The sequence below is a fragment of the Passer domesticus genome, chromosome 4, assembly GCF_036417665.1.
Source record: "Passer domesticus isolate bPasDom1 chromosome 4, bPasDom1.hap1, whole genome shotgun sequence".
Classification (NCBI taxonomy): Eukaryota; Metazoa; Chordata; class Aves; order Passeriformes; family Passeridae; genus Passer; species Passer domesticus.
Window position 1 is genome coordinate 51251416 of NC_087477.1, and position 25810 is coordinate 51277225.

The 25810-nt window shown below is 40.1% G+C and overlaps 2 protein-coding genes across 26 annotated transcripts in view; one reads left to right on the plus strand and one right to left on the minus strand.

Moving 5' to 3' along the window:
* Positions 1–25810, plus strand: part of TENM3 (teneurin transmembrane protein 3) — a 1290895-nt gene that overhangs the window by 835763 nt on the left and 429322 nt on the right. The gene's annotated exons all lie outside the window — the stretch shown is intronic.
* On the minus strand, positions 5962–14643 carry LOC135299191 (uncharacterized). The gene is made up of 2 exons (XM_064417820.1): positions 13935–14643; positions 5962–7727 (listed from the first exon to the last, which is right to left on the minus strand). The coding sequence occupies exon 2, from the start codon at positions 7704–7706 to the stop codon at positions 6405–6407; it is 1302 nt and encodes a 433-aa protein (XP_064273890.1). The 5' UTR covers positions 7707–7727; positions 13935–14643; the 3' UTR covers positions 5962–6404.

A 25810-nucleotide genomic window follows, 5' to 3' on the forward strand; every position in this document is an offset into this window, starting at 1 on the left:
AGAAAACCTAAAGCTGTGAAAAATGGAATGATAGAACTCAGGAGTTACAGTCTACAAAATGAAAATTAAAATCATTTAAAGGCCCTGGCCCTAATGGGCTTTTGTCCAGGTTAGTGAACATTCTGTCAGTGTTCAGCAACACTAACTGCTTTTTCAGAGGGAAGACTCAGAACTGCAATATTTTGCAAATATGATAATCAAAGTTGAGGAGTCTGGATCACACTGGTATGCAGAAATGCTAATAGGTGACTTCTGTAAGCCATATCACTTAAAAGTGCTATCAGTCTCTCTACGCACCATCTTCAGCTGTCAATCTTTGAAGAAAGTATTGATTTTTGGCAGGGTGTGACAACTTGGTTTTACATGACTCAGGTACATTGTACAAAGCTCACTGAGCAAGGCAAAATGCCAGGCAGTTGCTATGAGAACCAACTGTTTACAAATATAAGATTTATAATATTTTTTCTAGTTTACGGGTACTAACACCTCACCTGTTGTACAATGCTGCTGATTTTTTAAATTAGTAGTTAACTTTGTGATCATCTAAGTTAGTATTGATAGTTTAACGAACTTCAAAAATATGAAAAAAATACTATTATCATTAATCAAGGATAACGAGCTTTGAATGAGCAGATGCTAATGAATTAATGGTCAGAGGTTTTTTTATGTGCTTGTAATTGCTACTGCAAAATACTTGTTATTCCTCATCTATTCCTCCTTTAAATAATTTGCTCTGCCTACTAAACCTGGATATTCAATCTAAACACATTGGCTCCTATCCCCCCGCTGGTGCCATTGTTGCTTTCATGGGGTTTGGATGAAGGCCTTAGTCTGTTTTTACTCTCATAACTGGAGCAGAGTTTAATTTCAGAGAGTTTCCAAATAGGAGCTCCGTAAACATATTTTTCCCCCAGCAGAGAAGAGAAATATGGAATTGCTGTAGGTTGAGTCAAACCATACTGTTATTTGTGAGTGTGTGGGCAACATTTCTTTTGTTTAAATCTAAGAATATCTTAAAATTATATAACTTTTACTAGTGTCTGACCAGACTTCAGTAGAACGTAGTGAATCTTGTAGTCTAGTAGAATTTATCAGTGTTGATAGATCAAATTCAGGTGCTGATGAGTTAATGAACAGGTTTGTTATTATGGATGTCTGTGAGTAATAAAGAAGATAAATCAAAACATATGTTTGAAAGTCACAGTCATTGACAAGTAGAACTAAAGGTCTCTCCTCTTCTTCCTCCCTCCAATACCTGGATTTGTTCCTTCAACCTTGCATCAGTTTCTACTTGTGTGAGAAGTGTGCAGCTTTTAGGACACATTGAGTGTGTCTCCTTGGGTTGGCTCTACCTACAGGCACTCTTGAGGCCACACTGCCTGGTTTCCTAAGCACCCATGAATGCCTGTTTCTTCTCCAAATTTCCTTTTTTGGTAAGTTACTGCCAGTTCTGACCTGCAAGGAAAATGCAGTTCCGTAACTTTCAGATATATCCCTCAAAGTTGATGGGAGTCTTTCTTCAAGCTGATCAGAGCAAGTCCAGTTAGGAAGCACCAGATTACTTTTGGGAGTTCCATGTGTGTCTCTCTGGCATTCACTTTTTCTATCACGCAGCAGTGATATCTGTCAGGTAATGTTCCGGGAACACAGGTGTAAGCAAAGAGTTGTACGCAACAGGAATGTAATTACTTGGCACACTACACAAAAAAGGTTGCAATGATGGCAGGTGGGGAGTATGATTTCTCATTTATGTATCTTGAAACAATTTTTTCAAATGCAAATGTAATGTACCAGGTGCAAAAGTAAAACAAATAATTGCTTTGGCTCATTGTGTTTTGCAGAACAGTTTCTAAATAGATATATGCGAAGGCAATTGAAAATACTGTATAGAAAACATTTTGGGAATGCCTGTGCACTTTAAGACGTGTTCTAGGTTACATAGAATTCAATTTGTGATGGTGAAATACATTTTAAAGAGAAGCACCTAACCTGTAAACCTGAAGAGACTGTTCTCTTTAAATAAGCATAATCAAAGCCAGCTGGGACTTTTTGAATTTTGACAAGATTTGTGTTTATTGAGCAGATAAACCATTATGCTGGTGTTCTCTACTGCTAGCAAATATGCACCATTAGGTAACTGGAAATTGAAACTGCACTGTGGGCTTATTTAAAACCAGAGAGCGTCTTGCACTTAGAATACATAGAGCAAAAACCTGCTGCAGAAACTCCTCCATATTTCCCCCAACCCAAAATGCCAAAACTCTCATAATGTAGTGAGTTTTTATCAACGGCACTGATCTGAAATCCCACCTTGCTGATCTTTTTTCATAACTGCAAAGCCTGTATATTGCTTTAATTTTTATGTTAAGTTATACAGTGTTGACATATTCTGTAGCCCTCCCATGACAGGGCAATATGAAAACCTCTCTTTCCATGCCTACCAAAGAAATCATTGGGGTTAAATGACAGGGCTCTACCAGTGATTTGCCTGTCACAGGGAACTGTAAATTGCAGCCTGTCTCCAGGATAGTGTTTAGACACATTCTGAGATTAATGGTTTTGCATAGATGCTTTGGACTTCAAAAGATTTTGAGATAAGTTCCATCAAGAAGATTCTCCCAGTTAGACCTCAACTGAAAGTGGTTTGCATTTCAGCTCTGTTTATACAGACAGAATCTGATGTAAAACCAAAATGATGTCTCATATGTTCCAGACTACATACAATTTTTCACCTCCAGTTTAACTCTTTGTGACAGCTTTCTTTTTTATGGTAGTTCTTAACACTTTCAGATAACAGCACTGAAGCATCTTATTTACGTGACTGAGCAAGTCATATCTTTTCTCTTGAAGGAGCACAGCTAGGAAGGAAGGTCTGTATCCTAGATTTAGGGAAGAGGAAACTAAAAGTGTATTAATCTCCTGGGAAATGCATTTAAGAATGTGATAATTCATTCACTTTTCAGAATCTGAATTAGTAATTGATATGTGTTCTGCAGCAAATGAGATATTATAATTCAGGAACTCTAACTTTAGACCAAGGTAATAATAAGGTTTCTTTTTTGTTTAATGGGGAAATGAGAAAATGTTTGTCAGAAGAATGTAATGAAAGCAGGTATTTCTTTTTTCATGTATTCTATAGTCTCCTGATTAAAAAAAAAAAAAAAAAAACCCACCCTTTATTATTTTAATTGGTTTTCAGCTCTTCTAATAGGCACTCAATGTTGTTTGTTTTCAATAGTATAGTATAGACAGATGTCACAGCAGAATGAGCATTATGGACTAAATATTCATGTCTTAAGTAACCTGAAGTTCCTCTATGCTACCTCTCCCCCCTGAACTAAGAAAGACAATCCCTTATTACCTAAGCAGGCTTTTTTAAAAGATATATTGCATTATTGACCAGATATACAGCAGCAAACTCTGACAGTGTGCAAGTGTAACCCCTTGTGTTACATGGAGTAGGAGTTTTCCTGTTGGATGGCACCCAGTGTCTGCCCTGGTCACCTTAGGCTCAGTGCAGTTACATAACATCAGGTTTCTTAGGCATATCATGTGATTAGAGGAGAATTAGGTCTTTTCAGGAAAAAAAATTTAAAAAGCTCTTCTTTACAAAATGGCATGCAGATTTGTTCCAATATTTATAGAAATGTTGTCATGATTTTTTCATTTAAGTGTTTGAGTTTTTACATATATCTATGATTTTTGTTTAAAATGTTTGTGTGAAACATTGATTAAGATATGCAGAAGACTGAGTTGAAAACAGATGGATCTGAATAGCCGGTTGGAAGTTTATTAATTTAATATACCAAATATTAGATGGGGTCTGTGCAGGAAGTTGCAGGACTCCTTCCATAACATCTTACAGCAGATGTATACTGTCTTCAGCCAGTCTGCCAATTATTTGGGTGCTCTTTCTCCCTTGTGTCAGGTAAATAACCTAGAAGCTGGTCACTACAGGTAACCAGGACCTCACATTACTGAAGTACCAGTATCCACTAGGAGAATGCATGAAAATTCCCATGTATAGGAGCAAAACCACTGGATTTTTTTTCCAGTGGGCACAGGCCCCAGCCTCCTAGTAACTGATTAGCACCATACTCTTTAAAAGCCATTAAAAAATAAAAATTTCTTCCATCCCTATGTAAGACAACTAGATCCAAACCACACCAAACCAAAATCAGTTTGGGTGTGCCAACTGAATAGAGCTACAAGGCTCAGGGGCAGAGCTCCTGTAGCAACATTATAGTTCAGAGTTCATGTGACAAGTAGAAGTGAGGGGCTTCTGAACCCCTAGGGTGAAGGTGAATTCCTTTAGATTATGAATGCAGGAAATTAATGTATAAGCCTCTATTTCCCTTTGTCAGAGAGGAGAAGCCATCTTTCAGGAGAAGTCAGTTTTGTGTTAGTCAGTAACATGCATGATTTTCTCCTTTAGAGATTGAGTTGCTCAGATAATGAGGTAACCTGCAATTGCCTTCACTTGCTGAAAACTGGACAGGCAAGTAAGTATTTCAGTTTAAAAAAAAAAAAAACTCAGAACTCCAACATGGCATATTAGCGTCAAAATAATTCAACTGTAATAGCTTGTTTGTTTTAATGCAGCTATGGAATGTCATTACACCTTTATTTTTTTTAACAACCAGATCTGAAATTCACAAAAATTATAAAGCACTAATAAGTGTATGTAACAAATCCTATTCTGAATGTGATTAGTGCATGCCCCTTGCTAATGTCAGCAGCTATTTTTAGTGGAGAGCATTTGTAAGACCTGGCAGAGAACTCTTGAAATGTCAGGAGGGTAAGAGGAAGCATAGCAGAAGCCAAATACATAGATAAATATGTTAGAGGATTTTAATACTAAGTCCATCATTTTTTAAAAGAGAAAATGCAGCTGTCTTGAAACTGACATGGTAGATCATAGTTCCCTTCTCAAGTCATAGATATTATTCAGACATGAAGTAATTACTTGAATTTTAGAAAGAAGCTTGATTTCCTTATAAAAGCTTGTTCTCCCTTTCCCATCTTGTTTACAGACAGGTGATTGTTAAGCAGCATGTTTCACTCTACTACTAAGTGTGTGTTACACTTGCATAATTTCTTCCTGACAGAAAGATCATCAAGATTTGCCTCAAAATACTTAAGGTTTATATTCTGTCTTACACACCAAAAAATGTACCTATCCAAACCTCCTGGAAGCTGTAAAAGGAAGGGCAGTTCTTTTATAGCGTTGTTGCAGAACTCAGGAACATTTTATCATTTTATTCGATACAGTAATACCTGCTCTTTGCAAGGTATACTTTATTAACAATATTTTCATAGTGAAATATATGGGTCAGATTTGTATGCAGCAGTATTTCAAGCACATCTTTCATCTCATGAGGATTCTCATTTCTGATAACTAATTGTATATTTCTATTTGCATAAAGCCATGAAAGCTGCTGAGTCGTTATTGGTACAAAACTTGATACCTCTTAAGATTAAATAATTTAGCTTTTCAGTAGTGCAGGGTTAGCACTTTCCTCTTTGATAAACATTGCACTCACAGATTTCGTGTCATCCAAGCTCATTTTCACTTACACATTATGCAGAGTTTTTTGTTTGCTGGATAGGTGTTTTCTAAAAGTCTCCTGTGTAGTTCCCATTGTAAAGTGAGTCCTGTGTCCTCTACACTTAATCAGTTCTGGTGTCTTCACATCAGAACTCTGTCCTCAGAAATTGCTATGAATCCCTACAATTATTAAGATCTCTTTAGACAGACTCCAGGCATCCGGATCACCAGGAACAGAAAGCCTCCAAATACCTTTGTAGCATACTTTTCTCATTGGCTATTGAAAAACTGCAGGAACTATACCATTTTACAGATGTTACATGCTTCATTGGTTTGCAGGAAAGTAATTTTCATCCTTTGAAAGTAGATCAGGTTATGGAAAATTACACTCAGATCTGAAGATACAATGTATGGCCCCCAGGGGCAGAAGCCCAGCGGGGAGGCCGGTTGTCCAGGATAGCTCAACGAGGGTCCAGGATCGCCCAGCGGGGGTTCAGGCAGCCCAGGCAGCTATAGTGATTTGCAGCTCAGCTCTTTAGTGATTTCAGCTCTTTTAGCATGCCTGGGGCCGTCACCCTGGGTATAGCCGCAGCAGACGCAGAGAGAGAGGAGCAGCGCTGTATGGGTTCCGCAGGGTTCTTTATTGGGGTCCCCGCGAAGGTTCCAGGGACAGCTCTCCTCTGCCGAACCGGGCAGGGCTAGGGGTTTTTATACCTTACAGGGGGATTGAAAACTGTCCAATAGTAAGGGTCAGGGGAAAAAGTGGCCTATGAGTCTACAGAGAGATAACAGGGTCCGAAGGCGGAAGAGAGGGTCTTCTAAATCCTTAGTCATGCTGACTTTGGTATTTCCTAGCTCAGGCTTCTGTTCCCCAAGGCCTTGCAGGCCTTGTGCCTGCTACAACTCCACTTTCTGTATTTAGAAAAAAGGCGTTCCCTATGGTTCTTTTAAAACAGTGGACAAGGCATGAGAACATAAGTAACACGATGACAATTACAAGAAAAATCCACAACATTCCCTTAACCAAAGATGCAACCCATCCCGTTAATCCCCATTGACCGAAGAGGTCATTGACCCAGTCTGGGGTCTGTTCTACTTTTAAGTCCTTCACAAGTCCCTTCAGTTTCTGGATGTTGGCGTGGATGGATTCCGAGCGTGAAGAGAGATTGAAGCAGCACATCCCTTCGAAGTCCTCGCAGCCATGTCCGTGGGCAAGCAGCAGGAAGTCAATCGCTGCTCGATTTTGGAGGGAGGCATGTCTTGTGGTTTCTTCTTCCTTTAAGAGATCACTCAGGGCAGCAGAAGTAGCGTTAGCTTGTTTACTGAGCCAGCACCCAAGGTGATTTATGTCACCCAGGGCCTTAGCTGCAGCTACCCATGGTAGGAATATAGAGACCGCTATCTTTTTAGGTTTGTTCCAATCGTATAATTTGGGATCGCAATTTTCATCAAATGCTGTGTAGGACCTTTTGTGGCGTTTTAACTCGCTCTCTTTTTTCCAATTGTGCAACAAGGTGATATTTGGAGTAAGGGTGGAAAGTTTTCCTAGGGTACAGGGACCTCCCTGGAGTCGTGAGGGGATCCCAGCCCATACTCTGTCACCACAGATGAGAAACGTTCCCTTGGGTAGGACTTTGGGATGGAGAGAGGACACAGAGATCACACGAGCAGTGTAATTACACCAATCGTGAGGGTTGTAGGCTTTGTTAATTGGTGATATGTCTTTTCGGTATGTGTTTTTGTTCAGATCAATTTCAGGCAAATTATTCTTTGGACGTCTAAAGTAAAATTTGACACAGAAGGTGGCCTTAGAGGACCCCAATAGATCCAATTCTTGAGGTTCCTCAAGAGCATTGGGCAGTATTTTTGTCCACTGGTCCCAAGTTTCTACCTGGTGGGGTCGCTTACCTGTGGTGCGGAGAAGCTCTGAATTATAGGCGGGCCAATCATCGGCTACAAAAGGAATTCCTACTAGACATGTGGAAAGTGGGTTATCAACGCTCCCCATGGATAAGCACATGTTATCCTGTTTTAATGTTCTTGCTAAGGTTACCCAGACATTATGGCTCGGCTGTGGGCCGATCCAACCGACGGCACATGGCACGGTGAGGAACATCCAGGCAGCAGTGAGGACAGCGCCAACGGAGATATTTTTCATCTTTGGGCAGGAATGGGGCTTCTGATAGGGAATATAAGCAAAACTTGTTATTTTTATGGTAGGAGGGGAGGGTTAGGGTTCCTTTCTTGTTCCTTTCCTCTGTTCCTTCCACCTCCCCCCATTATTTTTAGTTTTTTACTGTTTTTTTTTTTTTGTTTTTTCTATGGTACTAAGGGTGGGGGAGTGGGTAAAAGGTTAGAGGCTTTTGGTAAGGGTAGATAAAAGGGACAATAGGGTTTTTTAGGGTAAAAAAAGGGTAATAACATCTAATTCAGAGAACAGTTTGTATTCAGGCTGTGCCTGGCCTAGGGCTTGATGCCTCAGAATGTTGTTCAGCTTTCTGATTTGTCTGCTGCTGTGTGATGGGACAGTCCTCTCCTCCACTTGTGGACGTTTGGCGACGTCTTCGTCTCCAGGCCGAGCTGGTCTGGTTTTGAGGAGGTCTTGTGTTTGACTCAGGAGGATTCTTGTCACTGCTTGTGGAAGTGGTATTTGCAGTGCCTAGGTATGGTTTTATGTTTTTCCCTGGGTACCATCTTGGACCAGATGGTAGCAGAACACACGCGTATCCTCTTCCCCACGTGATGAGTTCGAAAGGTCCAGAGACTTTATGTGTTTCTGGGTCCTTCACCAGCACAGGTGGTTTCTCTGTGAGCTTTGCTTGGGTGGTATTTGCAAAGTGGCGAAGTATGGGTGGATCAGGCTCTGAGGTTGTACAGTTCAGGAAGTTGATGACATAGAGAGCCTTGCAAAGTCTTTCAACTGGAGAAGTGATTTTTGTTCCTCTCTGTTGCTGATTGAGGACTCTTTTGAGAGTTTGATGTGTCCTTTCCACGATGGATTGTCCTGTGGGGTTTGCAGGTATACCTGTCTTGTGTTGTATTCCCCACTCACTGAAGAACTCTTTTAACTTACGAGAGGTATAGGCAGGTCCATTGTCTGTTTTGATCTCCTTTGGTACTCCCAGGGTTGCAAATGCGAGGAGAAAATGTTTTATGGTGTGCTGCGCAGTTTCTCCTGTATGTGTTGATGCAAATACTGCTCCTGAGAATGTATCAACCGATACATGCACGTACTTTGACCTTCCAAAAGGTGCAAAGTGGGTTACATCTGTCTGCCACAGCTGGCAGCTGTTTAAACCTCGGGGATTGACTCCTGTCCCCATAGATGGTATTTGGTAGTTTTGACAGTTTGGGCATGTGGCAACAATAGCTTTTGCCTGATCTTTTGAAAGCTTGAACATTCTGATAAGGGCAGGCACATTTTGATGAAAAAATGAGTGTGACAACTTTGCCTGGGCAAAGATGTTAGGGACATTAGCAGTCTCTATTGCCATGGCTAAGGTGTCTGCTTTCCTGTTCCCTTCTGCAATGAAACCTGGGAGGTCAGTGTGTGACCTCACATGCATTATATAGTAAGGTTGTTTTCTGTGGGAAATTAAGCGTGTTAATGTGGAAATCAATTGGTATAACTTTGGATTGGAAACCTCTTTGAGAAGAGCATGTTCTGCTCTCATAGCTATGCCAGCAACATAAGCTGAATCTGTGACCAGATTAAAAGGTTCGTCTTTGAATTTCTCAAAGGCTCTGACAACAGCTGCTAACTCCGCAATCTGTGGAGATCCCTCCACTATTTTTATGTCAGATTCCCAATTTTGGGTTTTAGGGTCCCTCCATGTCATTACCGACTTGTGGGATGACCCTGAGCCATCTGTAAAGACGGTTAGAGCTTTGAGAGGTGTCCTACTTTGGACTAATTTTGGAGTCAGATGAAATGTTACATCACGATTAAAAAGCTTATGTTTTGGGATATGCACTGAAATTTGGCCTGTATAGCTATCTAAGGCATACTGGAGACTCTCATTGGTCTGGAGCAAATGTTCCAGATCCCCAGTGGTCATTGGCAAATATATGCATGTGAACTCACACCCTGCAAGGGAACGGAGGCGAGTTCTAGCCTTTTTTATTAAATGTGCCATAATTTCTTGGAAGGTGGTAATGGTTTTTGTGGGTTGGTTATTTGTAAAGATCCACTCCAGGATTAGTAAAGGGTCTCGAAGTTGAGTGTCCCATTGAAAAATCAGTCCATAGAACCTAGGTGCTTTTCCCAGAATGACGAACTGGAAAGGCAGGCTGGGCTCAAAGCGATGGGCTTTGCGTGAAGACAGGGCTTCTTGGACCTTGGTGATGGCATCTCGGGCCTCTGGTGTTAGAGTGCATGGAGAGTCCAGATTCTCCTTGCCCCGAAGAAGGCTGAACAGTGGAGCGAGGTCCTCTGTTGTAATTCCTAGCAGTGGACGTACCCAGTTGATGGATCCGCACAGACTGTGTAAGTCTCTCAGGGTTTTTGGGTCGTCTCGGATGGCGAGCGGCTGGGGTACGATGGTCCGTTCCCGGATCTGGAGTCCAAGGTAAGTCCATGGGTTGGTGTACTGTATTTTGTCCTCACGGATCTCAAATCCTGCCTTTTCTATGGTTTCAATAGTCCTTTTAACTGCTTTGTCCAAGTACGTTTTTTCTGGTGCACAGACCAGGATATCGTCCATATAGTGATGGATGATCGCATTCGGGAATAGGTTCCGAACAGGAGACAGGATGTGAGCAACATACCATTGGCATAGACTGGGATTGCATCTAAGTCCTTGAGGAAGAAAACACCAATGATATCTCTTGAGTGGAGCCTCTCTGTTAAGAGAGGGAACGGAGAAGGCAAACCGTGGAGCGTCCTGGGGATGCAGCGGGATGCTGAAGAAACAGTCTTTAATATCAATGATAGCAAGTGTCCAGTCTCTAGGCAGCATCGATGGTGAGGGCAGGCCAGGCTGGAGGGGACCCATGTCCTCGATGACCTCGTTGATTTTGCGAAGATCGTGGAGGAGCCTCCACCTGTCCGTTCCAGGCTTTTGTAGTACGAAGACTGGAGAATTCCAAGGGCTGGTGGTCTCTACGATGTGGCCTTTGGCGAGCTGTTCATCCACAAGGGCATGTAGTGCGCGCAGTTTGACTTTAGAGAGGGGCCACTGCTCGATCCAGATCGGGTTATGGCATTTCCAGGTGAGACGAGGAGTGTCTGGCAGTGCGCGCTCCTCAGTGGCCCCAATTAGAAATCCGGACTGGGAATACGTAGGGAGGCTCCCCACTGACATAAAATGTCCCGTCCATACAAGGTGATGGGGGCCCTTACCACAAATGGGCGGATGGTAGCCAACTTGCCTTCAGGCCCTTCGACGAGGATGTTGTTCTTGCTCCGCATGGAAACTGTAGCTCCACCGATCCCTGTGATCATGCCTGCCACAGGTTGTAGCTCCCAGTGTGCTGGCCATTCAGAGCGGGCGATGATGGTCACGTCTGCACCGGTGTCCAGCATCCCTGGTAGGTGGAACTTCTCTCCTCTGCAGGTAAGACCGCACTCGATGACAGGCTTACTCGGTCCCACAACTTGTATCCACATTGCTGTGGGGTTGAGAGGAAGCTGTTCCCTGTGATTCTTAGGGAGTAGAAAGGCCTGTGCAAATGGGGTACCCTTTGGAAGAAAATATGGTAAGTCTGTGCAGTACACCTGGACAAAGATTTCTTGTCCCGGGTGCACTGTTTGTACTTCTGGAACAACAAATATTTCCTTTGGGGTATGGAGAGAATCACCTATAATTAGGATGTTAGAAGGACCTCCTTTTGGCCCACGTTTGCCTGTGGGAACACGATAAACATTGTTATTTTTAAAGTCAATGGACAGTGCAGTTACCAGCTGACGGCGCGTTCCCTTTGGTATTGCTCCGTGTGTTGGATCCTCCTCATGTGGTCTGGAATCTCCTGGGATGGTGCGTGACTGGGTCTGGATGGCCTTTGATTTGGTGTCCTTGCGTGGGGCCCCACCACGCTCCGATGGAAGTTTCCCGGACGCGGCTGATAGTACTGCTGATTCTGGGGCCTTTGGTGGAAATTGCGAGGGTACCTGGGAGGTGACCTCTCTGGACAGTCCTTTATAAAATGTCCAAAATCTCCGCAGTGGTAGCAGCGGACCTGATCCTTAGAAGCTATTACTGCATATGCACTAGAAACTCCTTCTGCAACACCCTTAGTCACTGCTTGGGCCACTGTGTCTTCAGTGGACAGGTGACGTGTGCAGCTTTCCAGCATTTGCTCTATGGTAGGTTCTTTGTCTATGGGTAAGGCTCTCAGAATTATTTTACATTTTTCATTCGCATTACTCATGGCAAGTTTACACAACAGTTCTTTTCTTGCCTCTGTGCTCTCTATCTGTTTTTCCAGAGCATCCTTAATTCTATCCACAAATTTGATAAAGCTTTCATCTATTCCTTGTTTGATAGTAGAAAAATATTGGGTGGGGGTAGAATCATCTGGGGTGAGAAATAAAGAGGTTTTTGCTGCTATAGCCACGTCTTGTAATGTTGCCTTAGGTAAAGTATCAGCTTGGTCAGAGGGTTTCTGCAAATCCCCTTCACCAGCCAGCTGTTCGAGTGTAAAATTTGACTTATCAGCATCTGCAGCATAGTTATCTGATAATGTTTTTAATTGCTTTTTCCAATGCCTTTCCCAAAGCATGTACTCGGCGGGAGAAAGGAGGCACTGGGCAATATTTTTAATATCGTGGGGTACCAGAACATGTGCTGAGAATGTAGCTTCTAGGAAATTTCTAAAAATATGTGAACTTCTACCATGTTCTGTGGCTGTATTTCTTAATTGCACAAGTTCTTTATTTGTAATAGGTTCCCATGTCTTTCTATTAGTGGCACCTCCTTTTTTTCCCTTCTTATATTCTACTGGAAAGGCAGTAATTCTCTGAGCTAATTGCCAGTCCCCTGCCTGTGTGGCTTCCATTTTTATTTTTGCCCAAGGATCAACATATTCTATTTCCAAATCAGAATCGCTGTCACTGCTGTCATCAGATGACGAGAAGTGAGAGCTATCAGGCCTTGCCTTATGTTTCTTATGGCTGGCTGGAGCTGCATTTGGCAGAGGTGCCTGTGGCTGGGCAGGGTATAAGGCAGCACATGGCAGGACGTGGCTACACGTGGCACATGGCGGGGTGGCCGTGCAATGCGTGATACAGCAGGCACAGGACTGGGGGGCGTGGGGAGGGGGGGCAGAACTGAGGGAAGTCTGGGGGGTCCCGACCGGGGGCTGCGGAGCGTGGGTATGGGGTTGCGCAGCGAGGGTATGGGGGCAGGGGGTATGCGGGATGGAGGAGGCGGCGGGACTGGAAGAGGGTGCGGCGGATACAGGGTGGCTTGGGTCAGGGGCGGATACGTGAGCGGGCACGATTCCGGCGGCAGGCAAAAGCGCGATGGTGGGGGGGGGCGCGGGTACGCAGGCGGGCTGATCCCGTGCCGCAGCAGGGACGGTGCCGGGGGCAGGGAAAGACGCGATGGTAGCGGGGGGGGCGAGGGCGGCGGAGGGAGTGGGCGCGGCAGGGACAGGAGGGACGGCAAGGGGGGTGGGGGTGGCCTCAGTAGGGTCGGGGGGAGCAGGGGGAGGGGTGGGGTTTGGGTCGGTCCTGGCGGGAACTGGCGCAGATGCTCTCGGAGATAACGCAGAGCAAGGAGGCGCGCAGGGTGTGGCTCCCGAGGGGCAGGCAGGGGGGAAGAGGGGGTGGGCAGGGGCCGTGGGCGCCCTGGGGTCGGGTGGTTGCGGCGCAGATGGCGGGACCCTAGGACCCAGCGGAGTGCTGGATTCCAGGGTGGAGGGGGTGTTATCTCCTCCATTAGCATTTGAAATAGGCGCTTCTGTTAAGTGAGATAAGAACTTTTCGTTTCGTTCGACAGAAGTTAGCCCTGTAGTTAAAGTCTTTTTGTTAGTTTTTTCTACAGCTTTAGTTATAGCGTGGAACATAGGTAAAAACCGTGTTACAGAAAAGTCTTGGTTAGTTTGAAACTTATATATCGTGGTCCCAATTGTATCCCAAAAGGAGTCTAAGGTAATAGTCTGTGTATTAGTATCTGGGAAGTGGCAGAGAATCCATTTTATAAAACGTTTCAGGTTAGCTTTTGAAAGGTTACCTTTAGAAAAAGAAAAGTTGTTAGAAGATAGGATTTCTAGGATTAGGGAATATAAATCTCTCTCGTTCTGGGATCGTTTCAACGTACTAAGCTTTGATCCCATGTTTCAGTTCCCACCAGCAGAAAAAAGAGAAAAAAAAGAAAAAACCCAAAAAAAAAGGACCCAAGGAAAAAATATTTTTTGCGCGCAAGAGAGGCTGTGTTAAACTTACACTTTTCAGCCTGTTGTGGGTCAAAGTTCTGCTGGGGGTCGTCTGCTCATCAGCCTCCGCGAACACTCGCGTGCCCAGGTGTCGTTGTTGCGGGTCGGCTGACGTCCTGTCCAGAAGAGTCCTTCTAAAACGAAGAGCTTCTCCTTCCAGGATCTCTGGCGAGCGGAGGCAGTGACAATTTCACGAAGAAATGCTGCTCCTCTGAAATGCCAGGTCCGGCATTCAGTTCCGCGGCCAGGCTATCACGGCGGTTCAGATGTCGGCCCAGGGGCCCCCCGCTGTTCGGGCGTCGGCTATGTTCGGAGCGCCAGCTATGGCCCCCAGGGGCAGAAGCCCAGCGGGGAGGCCGGTTGTCCAGGATAGCTCAACGAGGGTCCAGGATCGCCCAGCGGGGGTTCAGGCAGCCCAGGCAGCTATAGTGATTTGCAGCTCAGCTCTTTAGTGATTTCAGCTCTTTTAGCATGCCTGGGGCCGTCACCCTGGGTATAGCCGCAGCAGACGCAGAGAGAGAGGAGCAGCGCTGTATGGGTTCCGCAGGGTTCTTTATTGGGGTCCCCGCGAAGGTTCCAGGGACAGCTCTCCTCTGCCGAACCGGGCAGGGCTAGGGGTTTTTATACCTTACAGGGGGATTGAAAACTGTCCAATAGTAAGGGTCAGGGGAAAAAGTGGCCTATGAGTCTACAGAGAGATAACAGGGTCCGAAGGCGGAAGAGAGGGTCTTCTAAATCCTTAGTTATGCTGACTTTGGTATTTCCTAGCTCAGGCTTCTGTTCCCCAAGGCCTTGCAGGCCTTGTGCCTGCTACAACAATGGACCATCCAGGTAAACAAATGATATAGTAATGACCAAAAAAACCAACTCTAAGTCCTCTTCAATTGCAGTGCATGTTCTGAGTATGAAAATATAGGATTTATTGATAGTCCGATTTATTTCTGCTTAAAATAGAAATGACAGGACCGTGGTGGAAAATGGAAAAAAATACCTTAAGTTGATGAATGCAGTCAGCAATTTAAAATGTGATACATTTTATTGTTTTAAAGCAATTTTAGAGTGATTTTTTTAAGTTGCTTTAAAAATATACAGCAATTAAAAATTCTGCTTGCTGCCAAAACATGGAGAATTTGAATAAAAATAAATAGATAAGTTAGGTCAGTAAAAAAGCTGAAAGGACACTGTCAAATTTTAGCACATCCAGAATTTGACCTAATATATTTTAAAATATCTATTTGTATATATGCTCTGAGCTTGTTAGGCCTGCCAAAACTAAAATTCCCATGCAAATAAAAATTATCATCTATGCACCCAGATGACATTAATGCAATTTCTTTTTGTGTTTGCTGGTAAATTGCCGTTTTCTGTTACTTCCTCCTTGTGCTAAATACTTTGTTACATAAATACAATGTTCTGAAGCCTTTTTAAAGTCTGACTTTCTATTGGTCTACTACAGTAATACAGCAGGTAGACAGTTAGAAGACTTGTATGTTCCCAAAGTCTACTATTATGAAAATTTATGTGCAAATTCCTTTTGATGTTGTGAATTTATTTTAGAGATTTATTTCAAAATAGTGTTTCTTTTGTTTATATAATTACCCTGTGAAATTTCAGCTACGGATAAATAGTGGTTTGGGTTTAAAGCTGTATGAGCTAAAAAGGGTGGGGGGAAGACAAAACACAAGACCATTTCTTTTTGTTGCATTTTATTCATACAGAATATTACGAATTTTATTGTTGATGAAGCTAAGAATGAGAGAAGATAGATGTCAGAAGGCAGATCCTTTTGTATTGGTGTGAAAGAAAAATGGCTCACATAAAAATAAATAAGCTTGGAACTATAAAAATATTGAATATAAAAACATTTTTGTGAGAGAATAGGAATTTATATTTTTAATGGGGAATGGATAATGGTATAAGAGTGATTGAGAAATTGCTGATGTCAAAGTACTTTTTCAAAAGAAATTACCATGAAGAAAAACTAGGGCAGGGTTCTGAAAAATTAAAAAAAAAAAGGCAACCTGAGTTTAGGCTCTAAGACCAGATTGAAACCTCTTTTTTAGTAGTGCTGATATTTGAAAAGTGCTTAACACTCAAGTTTTCCCATTGAGGTCAGTGTTTTAGAACAATAGGGTCCTAGAAACCAAGTGTGAACATAGGCACTGGAGGCTCATATTTTTGTGATGCTTCATTAATGCCTTGATAAATAGCACAATACAAAAGAAGCTAAGACAATCTGTAGAGGAAGGATTTGTTGCAGGGGAGAGCTGTGCTCTTCATCTCAATCCATGGAGAACCCAGAACAAGACGCTTAAGAAGATTTCAAGTTGGTATTACCAAAATCTAGTTACCAGGAGGGAAAGACAAAAGACTGTCACTTTTCAAAATGATTTGTCTTGAAAAATAAATCGGAGATTAATTAAGAGGACCACAAGTGTTGAAATGAGGCAGAAAATCAGATCAAGGTGTACTGGAGTTTTGAGAAAGAAGACTAGAGAGAGGGAGCCAAAATAGAATGAAAGAAAAAGTCATAGTGGGAAAAACCTCACCAATATGCCGAGTTCATATGAAGGCAGAATTTTTCTCAGAAAATGCTGGTTTAGCACACTACTATTTGCCTACACAGTCTGAGTGCTCTGTGGGCCATGATTGCAAAATACAGATATTTTTGAGATACACATCTGTGATATGAATACATAGTATGATAAGGAAGTGAGAGACTTAAGGCTATAAATCTCCTCTTTTTCTGTTCCATATGGCATTCCTGATCTTTACTTGACCAAGTAAGTAATGGATATATCTTACAATAACTTGAATAAATTTTAAAAAGACAGAAAAGCATTTGGAAATTTTTAAACATAAATTTGCGGAGTTTATCGTGTGCCGTTTTGCAGTTCAGCAGATTGGCTTTGAAGGCACTTGGCCCACACTAATCTTTGAACTCAACAGAAAAAAAACCCGCTGCTGTTGTAGTTGTGTTGCAGAACAGTCAACTATTGGTAACAAGCTGGATATTTTGGATATTTTCTAAGGGAGTTCAGAAACTGCTAATAACTTGGTAACAAAACAACTAAATACTATTATAATGTTGTATAGCTTGTCAACAAAAGGCATGCCATATCATTTTAATTTCCCAAAAGAATTATGGGACTCTGAGAATGTACTTGTCCACCTCATCTACCTGCTCTGCTACTCATTACAATCTTTAGTATAACTGTACTTCTGTTGATTTTGTGGAACTAGAAAAATATGCTTCAAGAAAATGTAATAGGCAGTAGTCAGGTTCCTTCTGAGATGTCAAATACCTACTTTATTATAGCGAGAAAGTGACAGTCAATTTAAACCAGAATTTATTGAGAACATTAAGAGCTGGAAGGGCTTTGGCTAATCACTTTAATGTCCTCAACAAATGGTAAATGAAAGCATGAGGAAATTGAGTTAACACAAGTTAAAAGTTCACATACTTACTGAATTATATTAAAAACCCTATAACCTAATTAAATTATCTAAAACTACTCATTTCAGTCTGTTCTAGTGAATGCATATGATGATGTTTTCTTAGATGTGTAACAGTTGACAGCTTCAGCATGAGTCAGATAAAAAGCCAATGAACAAGATCAAAGGATTTATTATTTACAAATCTGCAATATTCTGAATATATTTTTAACTTAAAAGATCACTATTGTCCAAACATAAATACATGGATAAAATGTGTCCATTTATCTTCCTCTATGTAATTTTCTGGGGGAAATGCAAGAGAGGGTAGAAGTAATATGCAGGATGTGTTTGTCTATAGTCATGTGTTTCAGGTATGCTGACTGCAAAAGCTGTATTTTAGCTGGTTTGTGTACCATCACAATGCTTAAAAAAGATCCTCTAAATGCCTAGATTTTACAGTGAGATGCAACATTAAAGATCATGTTTTCTGAGTTTTTATGTTAACTTACTGGAGAAAAACCTTTCAATTCCTTTGCTTTGGTTTTAAAATAAAGGAAGAATATTCCTTCACTAGTATAGCTGGCAAATTTTCTGCAATTCCTCTCACAGATTCAAGTTTTATTGAAAATAATAGACAAATAAACTTTTTTTTTGTGCTTTCAGCTTATGGCTTAGGAATTTGTACTTAGAAACGGTAAGCAGATCTATGAGAAATTTGGCTCAGTAGTCAGATAACAGCCTGTACATGAATTATCATTCTCTATTCTAGCAGCACAGAGGACTGTTTCGAGAGGAAAAAAATTGGATAGTAAGTAGCAGATTTTTTTTTTTTAATTTGTAGATTTTTTCCCTGTATATATTTGCTGGCTCTGCTTCCCTGAAATGAGGAAAATCATGCAGGATACAGCTCATCCTTTGGCTAACCACAGAGAACAGAACCACCCTTTGAATACCTTTTCCTTGTAAAGCTCAGGCACTGCAGAGTCACTTCTGTCACCTAACACACAAGTGTGTAAGGACAGTCACTGAGGACAGTACAAGAAAGAGACAGTTTTCACCTCTAGGGGAAAAAATAAGAGATAGTGTGCCTGTAATAAAATATCAAGGTGGCATTCCAACAACATTCAAATTGGATGTATCCCGCATGAAGTTCTACATTTTATTTTTCCTTGAGATATATTCTTCTCAGCGAAATATGCTGGCTAAAAGAGAAAAGCAAATGTACAAATGACATTTTTCTCCCACCATTATATAAATAATTATTTTATTACGTGAGAGGAGCTGTCCACTCCTATTCTAAGTGCTTGTCTACCAAAAAGAAAGGATATAATTGCTTGTTTATTGCTGACACCAAGATGAAAGAAATTTTGTCCATTTGGCTCCCTGATGATTAGTTTAATATTAAGGCTTACTGAAAAAGAAATGAAAAGCATTATCTCTTTTTTTTTTCCCCTTAAATTTTTCATACTTTTTCTCCATTAAAAACAAAGAAACTTAGTGTATTAAATGTAATACATAATATGTATTTGGAATAAATATTTTTTTTTCTGTTTAGCAGACAACTGCTAGTTTTAAAACTGTTTTTCACACACAAATAGACCACCACCAAGTACACAAATACATGAAAAGAAAACCACCTATGCTATAAATAGGATACATTAGCATTTCTGGGTAACCTGAAAGGAGCTTTAGGGAAACTTATGAAAATAAGCCTAAGTTTACCTCTAGAAAATACAGAAAGAGCTTAATGTAAAATTGAGATATTTATGTATATTTGAAACAGAAAAAATCCCATCAATTTATCAGTCAAAAGTAAATGAAAAGTCTCTTGGAGACCAGCTCAGAAAGACTGCTACAATCTGAGATGATGACCAAACCTGGAGCAACTTTCCAATCTCTAGTGTAGTCTAAAGGCATGAAGAATTATTCCAGTGAATGATTGCTTTGGAGTGCTTTTTTTTTTCCTTTCAATATGAAATGCAAAGAGATGTTTTTAACAAATGAGAAGAACTAAAGGATAATATGTTATAGCTCTGAAGTGCTTTCTGAAATTCCAGCATTTGTAATAGGTAATCAAATTGCCTTCACTTTGGTGGTGAGCTGCCCACCCTGGGTGATGAATGCCAGGTGTCTTTCGGTCCTGAGCCGTCTCTGCGCTAAGGTTCAGGATCCCAGGGAAATCAATGTGCTTATACTGATGTAAGCTAACGGGCTAATGCCTAGTGCCACGAAGGAAAACTCAAAAACTCAAAATTCCTTATGTGGCCCTCAAATAAAAATAGAAACTGCTTTTAAAACCATTTTACAAAAGACATTTGTAGGTATTTTTAGTGGGATTTCCCAAGGCCTTTTATCGTAGTCCTTTTTCTTTAGATTGTCCAAGTGTAGGTCAAAAATCCTTTCACTTTGCCCATGGTGGCTGTACCTCTTTGTGCTTTTACAATGTTATGCAATTGCTTGTACTGCTGCAAATACCATGCAACACAGAGAAAAACCTATTTTCTAATACATAGCTTATATTAAAGCAATAGGACATAGTATGTCAGACTTCTTCGAAGTAAATTCTAATAATGGCTTACATAAAAATGAAAGTATTTGTTTCTCTTAGCTCTGAATTTAAGTGTTGCAGGATCTATAAGTATCTCTGATTGCTGCATAGGCATTCATCATGCTGAAATGATTTGCCATGCCCAAACAAGCTTAAACAATATGAAATTTTAAAGATACTTCTGTAAGCTCATTTTTAATTTTAGTAAAATAATGAAAAGCATATATTACTTTAGTTTGCAAAGCACTGAAATGCAATTCATATGAAATGTTTATTTTCTACACATGTGTGGTAAGGTTGTACATGGAATTAAAAGCTGATCCTTTTTTTTCTCTTTTTTCCCAATTTTATATATTTTGCAATAAGATGCATGAAGCTGTTAAAATTTGACCAAACTTTCTAGACTATATCAACATTTTAGGCCATCAGATATATGAATATTGGATATTGCACATACTCAACATCAGTTAAATACAAATATTTGTTGTCGACAGGCAACAGTGAAACAAGTAAAAATTTGAATATACATCTGTGTGTGTTCAGATAACAGATGAAATTAGAATAAGAAAATTACACGACAAACTAGAGAGAGAACCAAAATGTTAGTAAGTAAATAGAAATTTTTAGCATAATGAGAACAAAGTAAACCTAAATTAATTTTTTTAATGGCAATACTCTGAAAGGAAAACAATTCCACCATTGTTTAATAAAATCAAGTTACACCAGACTGAGTTTTATTTATTAATTTTCTAACTGCCTTTTAGACACCTTTTTACTATCCAAAATTAAACTATTACTATGTAAAATTAAAGATTCAATCTTGTCTTAATTTTCTCAGAAATTAAACATTTTCTTTTACTAAAGGACTATCCAGAACCACTGCTATCATACTGAGTACTGCAATGAGTTCCATGTGACAATTTCTTTTTTATATATTTTATTTCTCTGTTAATAGAACCTGTTTTGCAGGCACTGTCAGGTTGCTCTTGGTGGGTTTCCATTCAGATAACATGTGGTTTCCAAAATCACCATCTCATCAAATTGCTTTTTCTTTTTTTTTTTTTTTTTTTAATTAGTATAGTTTTATATTTTTCTCCTTTTTTTTCTCTGGCACTTCTTTCATCACCAGAGTGCTCCTCTCCTCCCACTTGCCTATATGCCGTTACTAGGATTAAGAGTTTATTCTCTGTTGATGTGGAGTTATTCAGGTATATGAGAGCCCTGATTTTTTTTTTCTTTTTTTTTAATTAATAGATATTCAAGGGGAAGTGTTTTGGGTCTGAGGAGTTTTTGGCTTTTTTTTTTCCATCTAACATTGAAACACATAATTTATATGGATTTACACTGGGAATTAAATTATGAACTACCACTTCTGCTTTGGGAATTTCTGTAAGAACATTCTAGGGGTTTGGCTAGTAAATTCAATTACCTAGCTGTAGTGACAGGAATGCAGAGCACTGCATATGCCAAGATTCCTCTGATTTTTAAAAATAAGTATTCAGTCTGAGATGTTTATCTGCACAGATTTACCTGACAGATCTATATATTTCTGCTGCTTGTAATGGGCCTTCTTGTGGGACTCAGGATTCTGCAGCGCTTAGGTAACAAACTGGAAGCTTTTTAAGCATAGGGACTGCATCACTGATATCTAAACATATTTTCTTTTTGTTCTAAATATACCACTGTTTTTTTAAAATAAACCTGTTTTTCATGTAGTAAACATCTGTCCTTAGGTTGTCACTTTGAGATGAAGGAGTCTGAAGAGATGTTACTGAAAGAAGTCCTTTGTTAACATATAATGCCACAGCTGATATCCGTGAGCAGCAACACATTGCAGAGTGTGTTGGATTCTCAAAATGAATGCATGTGGCTCTTAAGCACTGGAGCCCTTTGTCCTGTAAGTTCTGAGTGTGTACTGTACCAGTTTGCTGTAGCTGCAGACGCTATTAATGAAGAATGGAAGCTGAGAAACAGCGGCTCTCATTCTTTGCCCAGCCCCCTACGAGCTAAATCCATTAGTATGGCTAGATCAGCATTAATAAACAAGGAGGACAAAACAGCTCTCAATGCAGGGATAGTTTTGCGTGACCTTGGCTACCATGGACTTGTACTTGGTCATTGTGATGCTCCGAGCTGACCTCTGCAGCACTGCTCAATCTGATGGAAGCATAGAGAAACATCAGCAGTGCTCCACACACAACTTCACCAGCTGAGCAATAGGGGAAAGAAATGTTGAGTTTCTCTGTTTGTATATCATTGTGCTGATTGCAAAAGGGTTTCATCCAGGGATCTCAAGTGTAAATCTATAGAAAATTACTTGTCAGGGTTATTATGGAAAAGATGCCATTTATTGCTTTGTAATAAAAATTAGTACTTTTGTGCTGTGGTATGCATGAAGACAATACTGAATCAGAATCCAAATTCTTTCTGGACATCCACCAGAAGAATTATTTTTAATTCTTAAGGCTCAATGTAGTCCCAACAGATTTCAGCATCTAAAGAATTATTCATCTCCTGATCAAGTTTATACTCCAAGACACTGAGAAATTGCTTGGAGATTGAACACTATACTCCTGGTGCATTACAGGTCTGCTGAGAACAGTGTTTTCATGAGTTTTGAGAGTTGCAAAACTTTCAGAACACTTTTTATTTCCTCAGTCTGTGGATTGGGGGTGGGAGGAAGGGCATAGAAATTATTATTGCTTTAATTAATTCCTAAGATTGCACAAATGAAGCTTTAAATGTAGCTTCCACATCTACCATTTTATCAAGCTTCTATATGATACTGGACAGCCACACAGAGAGATTATGAATGTCCCACAAAAGAGACAGAAGCATTCTTGCATTTTGGTGTGCGTACAGCAGTAGAAATGACCATTGTCATAGTATCTTAATGCTTCAAATCACAGATGGTTCTTGAAACTCATGAAGTAATTAATGCTGTAGAAGAAGGCTGTAAAGGAGGCAAGTACTAATTTTTAAGTGATGTTTAAATAGTCTTTGTGCAAAGGTGCAGGCAGTGTATAGTGAGCCTAAGAACAGGGCTGAGTTTAATCCACTAAGGCTGAAATTCAAGTGCTAGCCTCACTTCTTCTCCAACCCTGTTTCAAATATAGAGCTACTCTAGCAATTTTAAAATCCTATATTTCTAGTTATGCCTCTCTTACTACATGCTTTTTGTGTACAGCCTAAGAGAGCTTGTATGTGGTTAAAGAGTCTTTGACAACACTGCACTTCAGAGATTCCTGAGTTTTCTGGGAATTTCATTTCCAGTTTCAACCAAGTCCTAGCCTGTAGCTTGCTTATTTTTTTTTTTCCCTCATAACAGCTGAATTTGCCTCTGGTTTTGCCACAACCCCTCCGTGTTCCCAGTGTTGCTATTGTTGGCTGATGTGGGGAAATATGGACATAGTCCTACTTCAGATTGCAGTAAAAACTTAAACTATGACCTTCTTGGAGAAGGGGGGAAATCCTGCTGTATTGGTAACAATGAGTCTGTCACTAGGCAATATAGCTGGGCTCTGAAGAAATTTCCCTGTGTGTATTTTCCCTCTTATGCATTATTAATACTGCTTTTTAGATCCAATCTAGTTTCCCCTCCTTTTTTTTTTTCCTCCTTTTTTTTTTTTCCCAATAATTCTGTTTACTTTCCTATCTGGACTCTAGCTAGCTGCTTTGGCTGGCTGATGGAAACTTCTGTTCAGAAACTCATCATCTCACCAGGATAATTTACTGTTCCTGAATCACCATCTCTGCTGCAGGAGAAAGGGCAGTGCCCTTCCCTGGGTTGAGTCAGCAACAGCTGTGATAAATATTTTTCAAATGAAAATATTTTTTATATATCTTCAAGTGCTAAAATGAATCTAAATTACAAAAGACAAATTCAGATCTAAAGGAAAAAAGTGAAATGTCATTAACATTGATGAAGTGAGACTCAGATAAATTTGGGGATTCTGTATCCTTTTCATTCCATTGCAATCTGCTGAAAAGTCTTAGTCATGCTGTGGAAGTAAGTATATAACAAACCACAAATTAATCAAACCGAAACAAAATACTTCACTTTGTTAATTTTAAGCCATTTTTAATTAAAACCATGTTAACTTCATGAATACTACATCAAAAGAATTTCTCAATATTTCTCTCTACACTGTTTCTACTATATGCTGACTTTACAACAAAAAAATGATCATCAAATCATTTGAACCCACCCAGGCAGGAATGTGACTGAAAAGATTCATTCTGGATGCCTTGAGAAAGATCCTCGTTCACAAAATGAATTGTAATGTGTGCTTACCCCAACCACTGTCATGTTCTGAATGGTACTAGATGCTACCTTATTAAGTCTGAGGCCTGAAATATTTTAAGTAAATGCTGCCAAAAATAAGAGGGAAACAGAAAACCATCAAGGAAGAAACATAGGTGAATTCTATCTCATCTCATTTATCTGATTGCTATATCCTTGAGTATACAAACCTAGAACCTCTACTTAACCATATGTTTATGGGTAACGAAGTTCTTGTGTTAATGGAATGCAACTGTTGAAATTTAAAACCACTACTATGAGCAAGAGAATAGAGATCGGTACAATGTATGTTAATGAGCTGGAGTACAGCCCTTGGCTCTCCTATTTGTAGCTGAAGTCTCCCAGTGCCTATGTCCAGCCTCCCAGCTCTTCAGGAATAAATCTTCTGCCTTACAGATGATAAATTGCTGATCTCCCTTTCTTTGGGTAATCTCTATGACTAAGGCCTTCATGCCTCTCTGAAAACACTCTCCCTCTTGAAGCTGGTTCCTTGGCACTAAGAACTTCATAAGTATTGTTTTACAATTAGGAATGTAATTATATAGAAGTACAATATTAGCTGCTTTATAATATGAGGAAGGCATTAAAAATGTCATTATAATTAATATTTTTTCTCATCCCTATCCTAATTCCTTCTTGTGGAAAACACACATCTTTTTCTGCCCATTGTGTTGTTTCTGTTAGCCATTACATCAACTTAGTGTCTGTCAGGTGGAGAAAGCTGGTTGTCTTTGAGCAACAGCACACCACAGGTTGTTTGAATTAGGATATTTCAGTAACGGTACAGCTGTGCCACCAAGCTGAAGTATGTCACCTTGGTAACATGCTTAGTTTTCATCAGCCTTAGATCCTTGATTCACTCCTGAGCCCAGTTTTAGCTGATTTTTGAGCACAGTCCACTATGGCAAAAGACCAACTGTTTCTCCACTCATTTAAGTGAAATCCAGATTTCTCCTCGTGCTTCGAATAATCTGTGCTGTTGTCATACCTAAATTAGTCATGCAGGTATCACAGTGTCCACATTAGAATAGGACATTATTCTAGCATTATTCTCTTTTTTAAGCCCATAGGTTCAGTGGCATTTTCTGAAGGATCTTTAAAGGCTAATAGAGGCCTTCTTCATTCAGAAGGAGCTTCCAGTATTTTTTTCGTGGTGCACACTTGTATGAAAAATTGCTTCAGTCTTTCCAATGCTACAATGAAAAGAGATTGCAGGCAGATCAGATAATATGTGTATCTTTAGCTATTACTTTTGTAGCTTTTATTTTTAAAAATGTATAAATTGTAAACAGTTTATTTTTAAATATCACAGTTTTGTTCAGAGGGAAATTAATAAGAAATTTTAAAATCATCACTGCATCAGTAAGAAAGAACAAACCATATTTTTAAAAGTGGATTTAAAAATTTGCATCAACTTTGCAAATAATTAATTTTTAATTAATCTCCATTCTTTAATTGATACTTTTCCAGTTAGTCTTTTTACGTAAGAATTTTGAATGTTATCAGTAAATTGGATAAAGCATTTATATTTCCACATGGCTAATATTAATAAAAGAATATAGGAGGTATATATTATGTAAAAGTAGGATTTCTTTAT